General features: G+C 34.4%; 1 protein-coding gene across 1 annotated transcript; it reads right to left on the minus strand.

The window, feature by feature from the left end:
• Positions 1-14,147: 14,147 nt before the first annotated feature.
• LOC145678888 (uncharacterized) lies at positions 14,148-14,915 on the minus strand. The gene has a single exon (XM_081749469.1). The coding sequence runs from the start codon at positions 14,913-14,915 to the stop codon at positions 14,148-14,150; it is 768 nt and encodes a 255-aa protein (XP_081605595.1).
• Between the last annotated feature and the right edge of the window lie 260 nt (positions 14,916-15,175).

Below are 15,175 nucleotides of genomic sequence, written 5' to 3' on the forward strand. Positions count from 1 at the left end.
TTTTGGATAAATTCCCTTTTTGTCTCTATTATTTCCCTCTTGTTGGCTACATTCGAACAAACGTATTACTGTCTGAAAGCCTAATCCTTAGCCTACACAGCGCACCATGAAAAGTTTCGGTAGAATAATTAGGGGAAGTACAGTTGAGGCTTATAATAAACCATGTTCTGTAAATGGTAAGAAAATTGTGCATTTCTGAGTTAGAATGAGATTTTTTTAAAAAAATACATGCTTGCTTTGTTAGATATCGCCATGATACTTGTAGGATACATTCTTATGGTACCAAGGTTTACTTTCAGATAGTTTACGTCTGTTTTATGGCAGTGTTTCCAGCCAAAACAATTAATTCCCGATTTTAAGTGAAAAATTAGGCAAATTTCCCTTTCCCCTCTATTATTTCCCTCTTGCTCGCTACGTTGGAACAAATGTACCACTACCTGAAAGCTTCCTCTTTAGCCTACAGAACGCACCATAAAAAGTTTCAATAGGATAATTAGAGAAGCTGTAGCCCCGGCATATCTGTTGATTTTTGCTTCTGAGGCGTAAAAAGTGTCAAAATTTCATGTGTATGGAAACAGAGAATTTTTTCTTTCTCTCTCTGAATGGAAGCCAGCGACTTCAGGTTTTCACTGTACCTTGTCAACGCACCAAAGAAATTTTTTAGGTGACTTGGACCCATATGGCAACAGTGGTGCTAGATACAAAAAGTCTTGAAATTCGGTTAGGGATTTTTTTTTGTAAATTTTCACCCCTACATTTCCCTCAGTAATTTCCCACCCGCTCGCAACACTGCAATGTAACGTACGCTAAAAAATAGCTACATTCCTTTTCTAAAAAAACAAGGTCTTAACCATATCAATAGGGTAAATGGTTTTTGAGAAATAAGTCACTAACTGACAAGGTAGGAAAACGCTAAAAATGACCTGGGTCCGAAAGGAATGATCACACGATTTTGCTCGTATAGGTAGAAGGAAACAAACGATTTGTAAGTTACGATGGCTTTGACTCAAGTTCTATTGATTATTTCAATAATCTTGAACATAAATCAATAAATAATAGCTGCCAGAAAAAAAACAGACATTTGAAAAAAACATGAAAAAGAACGATGTTTTTTATTGAAAAAAAACTTCACAGAAAAAGAACCGTTTTTTTACAACACTAGCTCCGTCTAACTATTACGTGTACTTATTTCCCAAACTTAAATAACACTTGAAAGGATGCCATTTTAGATCTGATAGAGGTAGTGCTACGAACAGCGGTGCGAGGAAATTTTCAGATTTTTTTAACTTTTCTGCAAAAACTGGAGCACTGCACAAGATAGTATATTGACTCTCGGGGATGTGTAGAAGAAGTAAAACTCCAGCATTCCACGTGCACTCCTTCTGGGTTGGGCTACGAATTTTTCAGCAGTTCCTAGTCAATATGATAGACGTCACGTCAGTACTTCGAAACAAAATAAGTAAGGGAGCACTAGTATATACCAATTACTAATTAAAAATCAGCACTCTGACAATACGTTTTACTGGGAATCAATTTAATTCCATAAATTTATTATTATCATTTGCAGGAAGGAAAAACACAACTCTTTTTATCCCTTTCAAAAAATTAAGCCCTGGTAGTTGCAAACTAAGCTGTTATAAGCACATCCTCTGAATATTGAAAGCCGAAAATAATGTTTCAGAAAAAAAAAGTATAGAACCTTTAAATAAAACAAAATATGATACTGTAAACTTCAAATCTGGACAAATACAAACAAGTTACGTAACTTGTTTTACCTTTCTTTTGTTTCCAATCGAAGTTGATCCAATGAGAAGAAAACAAGTCGATCAAATCTACTATTGTTCGCTAGGAACAATAATTAAAAATCATAAGAAAGAAGTATAACTAAAATTTACCTCAAAAGACGCTAAATTATAAAACATAAATATGCGTGCACACCCAGACGCTCGAAGAAGAAAGCTTGAGGACTAATTTGCCAGATAGTAAATGCATGGAAAGTAGACTACAATTTGACAATGAGATTGGTTATGATAGTGATATAAAATACTACATGTAGAATCTTTAAAGATTGTGGGAGTCTGGGGTGGCAGTCTAGGTGGCAGTCAGGGGGTAGAAGTAGCTACTAGGGGGGCGCTCGCCCCCCTTGCCCCCTCTGGCGTCGTCACTGTTAGGAAGGCGTTCACGGTTTAATGGTATACCTTAAATTAGCCTTAGATAGTAATTTTGTAACCGTTTTTACATTAGACTTATAAGTAAAGTTGCAGCATATTCAAAATTAGAGCACATAAATTACATTTAGAATATTTCATTCAGATTTGAATTTATCAATTTTTTTATAATACTTAGAAGATGAACAGAAGTTCTCGTTTTGTTAACGCAGTACTTAACAACAACATTTAAGTTATGATTCTGTTACGACGCAAATTATTCTAAATTATCACGTACTAATATTTTCTAGTCGTTTAATCAACAGCACAAAATGTAGTGTTGTTTTCAATCCTTCCTTTACACCTTCATTAATTTATATATACGAGTGAAAGCGAGGAACCCAATTTGTACTTGGTTTAGAAATATGATGTAGGGCCTAACATTATTTTACTCAATGTATGGTGCTCTTATTTATAATCAATAAATTTCCAGTAGCTTAAAAATCTGGAAGTCGTAATAATTGGTTGGTTTCTAATAAGTGTATGGATTAGCTTTGAGAAATAAGGAGTCTTGTTAATTAAAGAACAGGATAATATGAATTTTATTACCTGTGATTTGCTGTATAAGTTTTATTTTGCAATGATTAAATCTTTGTGAAATATGTTTTGTTGGTCTGTATTACAGAAAATACGTATATTAAACAATGAAATGTAGTTTGTGATTAAAAATTACTCATGGCTTATTTGGTATATTCAGTGTACAAGGGAATCAAGTAATCTTTTAGTCATTTTGGACATATTTTACTTTTAAGATCTAAGCTTGTTTTAGAGCTTAAAAGATTCAGTGTCCAGATATTGTAAATAATTCTCATAATGTAGAAAATAATGTTAACTTTTCCGTGTACTCAACTGTACCATACGAACGCTTTATGTCTCTGTTTCTCACAACTTCAATAATTTAACTTGTTCCCTTGTGCTCTAAACGAAGCATATGCAAACGTTGTCCTGGAACAACAGTCAGTGACCATCGCAAGTGAAACAACGACCCGACAACGATGCGGGCATGTAGTTTAACTCATAGTCTAACCATAACAACACTCTGATCATATTTTGTGAATTAATGTACGCTCAGCATCTATGCGAAGAAGGCGTGTTAATTTTTACATTCTATAATTTTTACATTCAAGTTATGAGTATGAATAGAAAAGTCGACCTACGTTATACAAAATTCTACTTTTTTTTACAATCACCAGATACATTGGCCATTTTATACTGGATATCTAAGAACAACAATGGAAAGGATTTGGGAAGGTGTTGACCAGGGCCTGTTTAGTAGGTAACATCCCGGTATTTGCCTTGTATAACTGAGGAAAACCAGTCAGGATGGTCGGCAGCGGGAATCGAACTCATGACTTCCCAAATGCTATGCCAACAATCTATTACTTGAGCTACTTCGCTCGGTTTATTGACGTGGTTTATCAATTCGAGACAGTGGAAGAAATGGTCATCTACGTGAGAAAATCAATATTTCGCTGGCACAAAGTATTTGCTTAAGGTCGTGAGCCAGTTGCGTTAATCGCGGGGTGACCGGCCATTCAATGAGGATAAGTAACATAAGCATTAAGATAAGCATTTACTAAGATAAGCATTTTCCCAGTGGCGGAGATTATTCGCGCTGATAAACATTTGTTCGAATCCTTGTATGATGGATCCAAATACAAAAATAAATAAATAAATAAATAAAATAAAAGGCCTATGTTTAGCAGAAGGGGTTCAGCTCTTTTCTCTAAAAAATGTTACAATTTTGGTAATTTCTGCTCACATTCGGTTAGTTTGGGGTAGGGTTGGTTAGTTTAAGTTAGGTTAGGCTAGTTTAGATTACGTTAGGTTAGTTTAGTTTATGTTATATTAGTGTAAGAATCCCGCATAATTTTCCAAAAAATGATAGAATTTCGCTTATTTCTACTAATATTACGTTAGTTTAGGTTAGTTCATGTTAGCTTACGTTGGTTTATGTTAGGTTAGGTTAGATTTGGTTACGTTATGTTACGTCTAAGTACTTGTATCACTCATTTCTCCTGTAAATTTTGCGTTTTTTACGTGCTTCTGGACCCCTTGTACTAAACATACCCCAAATAAAAAAATAAAAATAAAAAAGATCCATCTTATTCTGACCAACCAGTTAAACAGGTGACGAATGTGCTTAATGTGACTTGGGTCTGTCAATCGTCTCAAGGATACGTCCGTGTTAACAATGTAGGCTTTGAGGAAATGTAATACTACTGACAAACATGGTGATTGTTGTAAACTCACTCGTAAAATATATATTGTGGTTATACTTTTGGAACGGAGATAATTCTTTACTTAACCTAAACTGAACTGCCTCTCAGCACACTTTATTGTTAACTAATGAGTTCAACAAGACGCCTAAATCTTTCTCGGGTTGGCTCTTTGCATTGTTAGGAAATACGAGTCCCACTAACAGTTGTCTTGAAACAGACCTTGAATTAAATATGCTTTATATATGTATAAAAATAAAAATGAAATTCCTTGATCGAATTACACACTCATTTTATATTTCTACTTGGCAAATTCTAATCTATACTCTCGTATGTTTCGGTTGAATTAAATGTATAACTTTTGTGTAATGAAAAATATTAAGATATTTCGATAGAACTGTATGTTAATTATATTATTAAATGACAATTGTCTCATGCAATATTTACCAGGGTAAAAGTGGATCTGAAAAACTAGGAGGGCCCATGACGTCAATATGTCCTTCGTGCCTATCTTTATCCATTGTAATTTTTAAGGATCTGGGGGATGCCATAGATAATTTGGAAGTGGGGGAACGACGTCCCGCTTCGTCCCCCATCATTTTTACCCCTGATATTAACACTATTTTAATCAAGAAAACCGAACGTTCTGCGCTGAAATACAACATTGATGATAATACTATTCTTAAATGTGAAATAGATTCATTATTTTAATTTTATAAAATGAACTTTCGCAAAATTAATTGGCTTGAGATTGCTGAGTTTTTATAGAACTGCTAGTGAAGTTTCCATATAGTACATCATGCTCTGAAAATTTGCTTCTAATCATGAAATTGTTAAACATGGAAGTCTCTTAATTTAAAAAATAATATTGCATTGATAGATTATTCGTAAAAGTTTTAGCTAAATTTCTAATTTATTTCGCTATTCTAAGAAATTAAAATTCTTCGATAGGTCTGTTGATCCTCACTTTCATCAGAGTATAAAAAAAATATTCATTCTTACTGTCACCAGACCCTAGTTTCAAAATCTTTTATTTACGAAAAATAAATCAACGAATAAAAAGTGACAAAATTCCAATTCTACCAAAATGAATGAAACACAAGAACATCTTTTTTTAAGGAAAAGAAAAGTTTTGTAATACGATTAAGGTTTCTCGAGGAGGCCTTGTCAGATCCAATAACAAGAACTGCATGTTAAAGGACAATTTTCTCATGTAAGATTAATACTAATTTAATCAACGAAAAATTACATTCTGCGCTGAAAGAAATGTTATTATTATTATTATTATTATTATTATTATTATTATTATTATTATTATTATTATTATTATTATTATTATTATTATTATTATTATTATTATTTATTACTTATTTATTTTGTGGATCCCTGAACATTATTGTGTACAGAAATAGAAAGTATTATAGAAGAACTGTGCCAATTTATCTTTCCACAGTTATCTGGGCAAAAGCGGTTAGAGGTAATCAACATTGGTCTCATTTCGTTTCAGCGTTCAATACAGTAGGTTATTTCCTTCGGTTTTCTCATGTATCATAACTGTAAGTGATAAGAATCTTCTGTTATTTCTGGTATCAGCATTGATACTCATTGAGCAAAAGTATTAATGGATAGCAAGGAACAGTTTTTAAATGGATTTAGCGTAACTAGAATGTCCCACCTCTTCCCTAATTTCTTCATTAAAACTAAAATGAACAGAAATTGACCACTTGCAGTTTCGACATTGAAAGTCCAAGAGATGAAATGAAATCTTTCAGTTTTTCGTCCCCCGCTTATGCATTGAAGGCTAAAGGAGATGATGATAATGAGACATGAATGAGGCGATGGAATGAAGTGGAAGGGAACGGGAGAACCACGAGAAAAAAAACTCACGCGGTGTTTGCCCACCACAAATTCCATTTGACGCGAGCTGGGATCGAACCAGGGACCCTATGTACCAGAGGTGAGCGCTCTACAATTGATCTACCGCAGGTCCCTTAAAAGTCGTAGAGTTAAAGCTACATTTTTAAATATATACATTCACTGATCCAAGAATATATTCTATCTCCTTTCTAACTCTACTAAACCACCTAGGGTTAGAAATTTTCGGAGTATTAATCTTCGATACTGAATTTGGAATATTGAACGAAACAGAGTAAACACGAAAAGTGATAGAGAGGAGTGGTTTTCTTTTATATTTAACATCTCAAGAGGACATTGCATCCGTGCCGGTATTCGTCTGTTGAAACCGAAAGTGGCAGATTTTTAAGGTTCAATACCCAACGGATGCTCTATCTCTCAAGTTTTTAGACTATCCAGTTTAGGGTATGAGCTTAAAAGGTAGCGGCTTTGTTGCGGTTTGGATTCAAATTTACAAGTGCACGTTCCATCTCAGTCCTTATCCCCCTATTAAAACTGGAAGTGGTTGATATCTACGATTCCCAGTTTTCATAAAAGAGAGGTGGTAAGGTAAAGGGAGAAATAATTTTTGATATGATTGAAAGTCCCAATAATAGGTTCTATCACTCCGTTAGGACTTCAGAGATCAAAATGGTAAGCGGTAGGGACAAACTATTTCTTGATTGTAAATTCAGTTTTTAAGAATAAATTCAATCTATAGTGTTGTTCTTCTATTCAAACTGGAAGTGATAGAGTTATCACTTCTGATTGAAATGTTGGATCTCTATAATTTTGAAGTCTATTGTAGTTTCACATTGTGTTTTAAGGTCATTTTCGTTGGTGCGACTGTCCAAATTTTATATAATTTCCATTAATTTTCGAGAATATCATTGTTGCGTAATATTTTACACTAAAATGATAAATAAGTGACTGTAAGTTAGTATGATGTCTTTAAATTTTCTACCTAGATACAAAGTACATAATCACAATAAATGATATTGCCCATTCTTTGTGTTTAATTACTTGTAGGTAAAGGAATGGAATTGTCATAATCGCGGTGACTGGACAAATTACACAGATTTAATACTACCAGTGAAGGAATCAAATGAAGATTTAAAATATATGCTGATGCTGATATGTGTCATGCTTACGTTTACTTGACGAAAGAGTGTAAGGGACAGAAATGGTTTTGTACAGAAGTACAGAGTTTGTGTCATATAAAGATTGGTTATGTTTTTTGTCTGGAACTGTATAAACGTTTAACTATAGAAAAACTCTGAGCTCACTGTAATCTTAAACAGTATAACGTTAAAATATTTAAATTAAATTACCACGACTTACTGTCAAAATGTTTTCATTTATTACATTGATGTTAAATTATAGCATTTGAAAAACACAAGGGACATGGGCAGTTTTCCATTCTATTTCTATGTTATATAAAATTTGAGTGACACAGTCAACAGCGCCCAAGCCATAGGTAGAAACATGGAATTTGGACAAGAAACTCTTTTTGACATGTAAGCAAAGAAACAATAAATGATTTGTGGAAATGTCTATCCTAAGGGTAAGGAGAAAAAGGATTGATGTTTTTCAAGTATAGACAATCTTACGAATATCTGAAGTCAAAAAGACTAAACTCGGCATATAATAACTGAAAGTTACCATTCTAAAGAAGTTCAAAGCTAAAAGAGGGAGAAAGACGATTTCTGTATGCATTTCTTATTATAACCATGTGAAGAATGGACACTTCTAATAAAATAATATCCGTATTATAATAATGATATCATTATTTCATTCTATATCAATATACATGATATATATTTGATACATATGATATATATGTATACATGTTGAAGCGATCGTAGCAAATTTATCAGCGCAAATTTATCGTAGTAGCAAAAAGCCTCATTGTTCACAAAAGTGATGGATGAACAACATGACCCTCAAACATTGATCATAAATTATATTCAAATTGAAGACTTTGGGGCAAAAACCCGCGAAGTCCAAAAAGTGAAAGTGTAGAGGAGATTGCTTCATAAGGGTTTCTCTTCATCCGATTTTCTTCAAACTTGGTGCCTATATACTAGACCGAAAATAGATCCATACGTATTTTTGTGGTTTCTTTCGGAAAATGGGTTAACAGGGGCAAAGGGCCCCTTTTCAAAAAAGAGTCCCCTTGATCAAAGGGGCCACTTTAAAGAAACGAACCTATGCTGATGCAAAGATGACTTCAAAGTAAGAAATAGAGGTTTTGACATTTTTGCGAGAAAAGGGTTGCAGGCGCAATACCCCACTTCGAAATTAGAAAGGACCCCCACACAATCCTTATGGAAATTGGTGTTCGGTGTAATTGTTTAAAACCGTGATATGTTGTAGATATGATGTTCCCGAGGAAAAGTCTCAACAGGCACAACAACCAATCACTGACTGTTTGGCCATTACAGGGCAATATATTTTAAAACAGCAGAAGGTAAGGATACTCTGGAATTTTGGTAGAATTATATGAAACTCAGAAAAGTCCGACCCCACAACCCGGAAAAGCGGATGGGGTGAGTAGAGGTGAACATCATATAAGCATAGACAACATTAAGATGTTCATCTTGAACAAAGGAAAACACTGGAAAAACCTTAGGATCACGACAATTTTTCTTAGGATCACGACACCTACAACATATCACAGTTTCATTTATTTACACCGAAATCAAAAATATCGTTATATCCGGCTATTTTAAAAACTCTGGTCCTGTAGTGATCAAACGGTCACGATTCGATGGTTGTGTCCATCAAGACTTTTTCTCATGATGAAAAAATCTTCAACATATCTTAGTTTTACTCAATCTTACCGAAATCCAGAATATCGTTATACTCGCCTGTTTTCAAGAAAGTAGCCCTGTAGTGACCAAACGATTAGTGATTTGTGGTTGCGTCCATTTAGTATTTTTCTCAGAATGACAATATCTATAACATATCACGTTTTCGGTCATTTTTACCAAAATCCAGATTTAAAAAAGTGGCCCTGTGGTGATCAAAGGGTCAGTGATTTGTGATTGTGCCCATTGAGACTTTTCTTAAAAACATATTATCTACAACATATCACAGTTTCAAGCAATTCCACCGAAATCCAATTTCCATAAAGATTGTACGAAGTTCCTTGTCATTTTGAATTGGGCCATTTTCCCTGCAACCCTTTTCTCGCAAAAACGACAAAACCCGTATTTCCCAGTTTGAAGTCATCTTTGGATCGGCAAAGTTTCGTTTTCTTAAAGAGGCCCTTTTAATCAAGGGGACCTTTTTTTTGGAAAAGGGACCTTTGTCCCCCTAACCTATTTTCCGATAGAAACAAAAAATACATGTCGATTTATTTTCGCTCTAGTATATATGTGCCAAGTTTGAAGAAAATCGGATGAAGAGAAACGCTTGTGAAACAATCTCCTCTACACTTTCACTTTTTGGACTTGAGTGTTTTTTTGTCCCAAAGTATTCAATTTACGTATATTGTTTAAATGTGATCAATACTGCTAAAAATTAGGCCAGTACTTAAGAAATGTTTTCGATCTAAAACTTTAAAAGCGCTACCTTTTACTATATCATCAGTACAGGAAATTGATATTCCTGTCGCCACATTAATTTAATTATATTTAACTTGGTGGAAGTATTTTCTTATTTTGGTTCCTACGATGTCATGCATATTTATTGGAAACAAATCAAGCGTGTCTAGTGTTGATTAATTCTTGATGATATTTGGAAAAAATAAGGTACGTGAGCTGGAAACATCTTATTTCTATACACTTAAATAAAACTCTATTTTTATTTGATATATTTTTTTAATTCAATATAATCTACAAGACTGTATAACTGACAATTTTTATGTTTTGAAACAATGGCCTTACGATATCAAGCATGTATTTTGCTTCTTAGTCTAGCGTTGCATACCTCTAATATGTTAGAAGTGTATATGGAATCACACCATTTGCATAATCGTTCGAGTAGTGAACATAGTAAATTGAAAGTTGAAAACTTAGTAATTATTCTTACTTTTTTCTAGATTCTTAAATGATACATTTAGTAAGTGTGGACGTGCTCAAGTAGCATGGCAAGTTAGATCCTTTTGGTTATTCAGCTGAAGTTGCCAGTCAATTTGCTCAGATGGGCCTCCATGGTCTCTTTCTGAGGCGCATACATTTTGAAGATATGTCAAAACGAAGAGCTAACAACGAAATGGAATTTATTTGGAGAGGACGTCGTAGTCTTGGTAATGTATAAAAGCACTTTCTTCATCATATACTATATCATGCAATTACGTAACATGTACATGGTGAATAGAAAATGACTCACACATATCGCCGGTAAAGGGGCGAAATGGCTCCATTTGACTAACTTTAAAATGTGGATTGTCACTATTACGTAAAAGCTAAAACAAACTAAACAAATATACCGTGCAAGAGTACGTGGGGCATCAAATATTAATAAAGTTTATTTCGCCTCTTTTTCTTACCTTGATTATTTACTGCTTCTATAGAATACACTGTCACAGAAGACACTCACACACTTTGCTTCACGGAGAGTGTAAGTCGGGGTGTTGGTAAGACACTCACATACTAATACTGAGTTGAATTTTACATCTGAGGTTGCATTAGAGAAGAGTACTAAGTTAATATAACTTAAATGTGTTTTCGTCCTACGCAAGATTGCAGTACCTTGACAACTATATATTAGAATGATACATATTTATGTTTGTCGCCAGTTACGTTTCTATGATTATGACCAATCCTTTCATAAAATGAGACCTCGGAAATCAGAAGCTCTAACCAGATGCCATTTATGCTCATAGGTTCCAAATTTTGGGAACATTTGGCAATTCTCATTTAAGCTTTCCAAAAATTGAACTTATTTTCTAAATACAAATACATTCGAAAACTATAGAATATTAAGAAACCGTTGCACCCAAGAAGTAAGGAAGGCTAAACGGCGTTTTGCCTATGAAATACTTCAATTTGAAAATAACGAAGCAGTTCTTTGGAAACGGCTCAAAGTGTTAGATGTTGAAAGAAACATCGCTAAACATAGCCAACAACGCAGTAAATTATACACCAGATGAATTGAACAAATTTTTCTGCCAAAGCGAAATTATATCAGACTCCGTGAAACTGCAAACAATGAATAATATTGTAGCCTCGGAAATTAACTTTCTGTTCTCGTTTCTCACGTACAACCTGCACATGTACTAAAAGTGATCCAAATAATTAAATCTCAAGCCACTGGTACAAATGATAGTATTTCAATAACCATGATCAGGAAAATCCTACCGCAAGTACTAAATCCTAAAACTGAAGTATTTAATTACTCTCTTTCCACAGGTATTTTCCCCACAGTATGGAAACTCGCTAAGGTCCGCCCACTTCCAAAAAAGAACAGCGCTGACAACTTGTAGGCTACCATCCTATCAGTGTGTTTCCCATGGTTTCTAAAGTTTTTGAATATATTGTAAATGATCAAATTAGTGAATATTTAGCAATAAATAATTTATTGGATACATTTCAATCTGATTTTCGAAATAAGATTCATAGTGATGCACTACGCTAGTAAACGTAACGGATGATATAAGATCAGCTATTTATAACAGAAAACTTACGCTCCTTACTCTACTTGACTACAGTAAGGCATTTCAAACAATTGATTTTGACATATTACTTCAGAAATTATTATTGTTTTACTTTTCTGAATCAGTGGTTAAATGGTTTCACTCTTACCTCCACGAACGTAAACAAAGAGTAGTGTTTAATTAGAATCACAAATCGACAAGCCATTGTATCTACAGTTGAGTGTCTCGAGGTAGCGTACCAGGTTCCCTTCTCTTTGCCCTATACATTAACTCATTAGTGCCCAGAATTCCCCAGTGGCATTTTGAAAAGTTTCTTTTCGCCTATTTGGTCTTAATAGTACTCTAAAATAGAAATTAGAATATTTTTGAAAAATATTTATTTTTTTCTTGTTTTTTAGGCCGGCAACTTAAGTTGCCAAATGGCACATACATATTCAAAAAAGGGAACATTTTGGAAAGTTACAATTTTGAGGGAGAAAATACACTGCGAAAACATAACTATTAAAATCAAGTTAATCCTTCCTTTACAGACCTTCAATCCTTCCTTCTGGAGTCTTTGAAATCAAGCCCGTTGAGTCTTTCTCCTCAAAACACATTGTAGCCAAAAACAATGCTAACCTTACGTCAATATATCATACAAAGAAAATGCAACGATGCTATGACGAAACAGACTCCAAAGTAACTTCATGGTTAAAACCTGCAATGTCAATCCATGAATTTCTGCGCTCTGACGAAAAATTGCCGTGGCAACTTAAGTTGCCAAGGGGCAGCAATCGGTTAATGATCTTCCTAAATTTCTGACATATTTTAAATACCATATTTTCGCTGACAATTTTCAGTTATAGGCCCTATGCTTCTTTTGCCCAACAAGATATTACTAATAGGATTGAGAAAATAAATAACAAATTAAACAAAATCAGCGACTGTTCTATGGCTCATGGGTTAAAATTAAATGCAACGAAGTCGCAATGCATCCTAATTGGCTCCCCAAGAATACTCTCTTTTCTTAATATTATCTATCAGCTCCCAAATATAAAACTGACCAATACTGTTATTCCAGTCTCTACAACTGTCAAAAATTTGGAAGCCATACTAAACCAAAATCTGTCCTGGTTAGATTAAATAAATAGTGTTATAAGAGTGCATTTGGTGCCTTGCATACATTCAATCAGCTAAGAAATTTCTTACTAATACCTCTGAAGATCAAACTTGTCAAGGTACTCGTGTTTCCACATCTTGACTATTGCGACTTGACCTATTCTGATCTTCCCGAAAATCAATCAAAGAGCTTGTAAAGAGTGCAAAATGCGTGTATTAGATTTATTTTCAATATAACTTACAGCGAACATCTCACACCATTTTATAAAAGAATGGTATGGCTGACATTAGTAGAAAGAAAAACATTACATAATCTTACCCTATTGTACAAAATACTTACTACGTCAGAACCATCGTAGCTAGCATGTAGATTTTTATATTTATCGGACTTCCATAATAGAGGCACAAGATCACAAGATAATTTCTTGCTCTTCATACCCAGTAACAATTTTGATTAATTTCTGATTCATACTAAAAATCCTTCCAGTGAGTACTACACACCACTGGAACAGTTTACCTCAATTAATACACAATATTTAAACAGTTATAACGATATTGCTATATAAAATTTGAACAACTCTTATGTATGCTGGTAAATTCCTTGGAAGCCCTGCTCAGCGAGACGGAATTCTTAGAAACGCAGAATTCCTCTCTCACAAGTGTTTGTATATATATATATATATATATATATATATATATATATATATATATATATATATATATATATATGTGTGTGTGTGTGTGTGTGTGTGTGTTTGTCGCCCATATCCCTCTTCGCATAGCCTAATTTGAAAAAAGAATTCCGAACATTGTGACGCTTCCACCCACCTCTGTACAAACTGAAATGCGAAGCAACGAACTATATTTTATAATTTGCATATTTCATAATTATACTATGGCCGCTATGTCTCTGGCTCTGACAGCTCTGCACGTGGACAAAACAATGTTGCCAATTTGTCGTGGGTTTAACCGCACACGCTAAGAATAAACAGAAAAAGCAAGCAAATACAACCGAAATGAATTGCTTAATAAATGCTGAATTTTCGTGGATTTTTAAAACCTTCCGTGTAAGGAAACAAACTAAAAATAGCCAGAAAGTAATCGAGTAAACTGACATACCTTCGCTGCCTACATGTCACTATCGATAGGTTGAACTCCACAATCTTGAAATAATTCGTCAGAGTTAACTGCCGAAATGTCTTCTTTATCGTCACTGTCGTCACTGCTATCGTCACTATCACCCAATTTTATGATTAAATCTTCTACAGTTTGTTCGAAGACACCTTCAGCTTCCCAAGCTTGCTGCATAATTTTCCACGTATGCTCAACGGCGTTTTTCCAATCATTCGGGGGCACTTTCTCGATCGAATCTATTACTAAATTGTTCACGTCATCTACACGAAATTTTTTATTATGTTGAGCCACATAACCTTTAACTTGAGCCCATGGGTTAAAATGGCAATGATATGGTAGAAGTCGAATAACTGTATGTCTGTGAAACTCAGTAATTCCATCGATTTCATATGATGGCTGTCTTGGCTTATAGATTTTGAGTAATGCTATTAATTCGGCTTTTTTCATATCTGGTGATACTCCAGGAACATCATTTTTTTGAAGTCGGCTAATCATGTCCTCCTTTTTGCTGTTCGTATTTGGAGATTTATTCGTTTGAATAGAATGATAAGCCGCGTTATCAAGCACGATTAAGGAATTCTCGTTAATATTTGGAAGTAGACTATTAACAAACCCGTCTTTGAAAGTTGTGGAATTCATTTCCTCGTGATAATCACGAGTGCTCTTTGATTTAAAAAGCAACATTGCCTCAGGTACCAATACGTGCACAGTCCCGGCATGAAGCAAAATAAGTCGACTTCCCTTGTCAATAGGTGTCTTCATTGTCCCTTCGGATGTATCGTCTGTCCACGCACTGCTTCTCGTGTGTCCCGCACCTCACCCATGTTTCGTCCAGCCGTACTAAGTTTTCCGGGTTCATTTTCATCATCACTCTCAGAAATTTGCACCGACACGCAACAATATCGCTTCTTTCCATAAGAACTTTTCTTCCAGAGAATTTCTTCCACCTAAAACCAATTTGCCTTAACACAACACTCAAGCTTGTTTTCCCTCCCTCGAAACGCCCTGCTTCTTTCAAGGAC

The sequence above is a fragment of the Thermobia domestica genome, chromosome 1 (assembly GCF_964235325.1).
Source record: "Thermobia domestica chromosome 1, izTheDome1.hap1.1, whole genome shotgun sequence".
Taxonomy (NCBI): domain Eukaryota; kingdom Metazoa; phylum Arthropoda; class Insecta; order Zygentoma; family Lepismatidae; genus Thermobia; species Thermobia domestica.

Excerpts from the sequence above, each read along its gene's own strand:
- LOC145678888 (XM_081749469.1), bottom strand. The coding sequence starts at position 14,915 with ATGAAGACACCTATTGACAAGGGAAGTCGACTTATTTTGCTTCATGCC.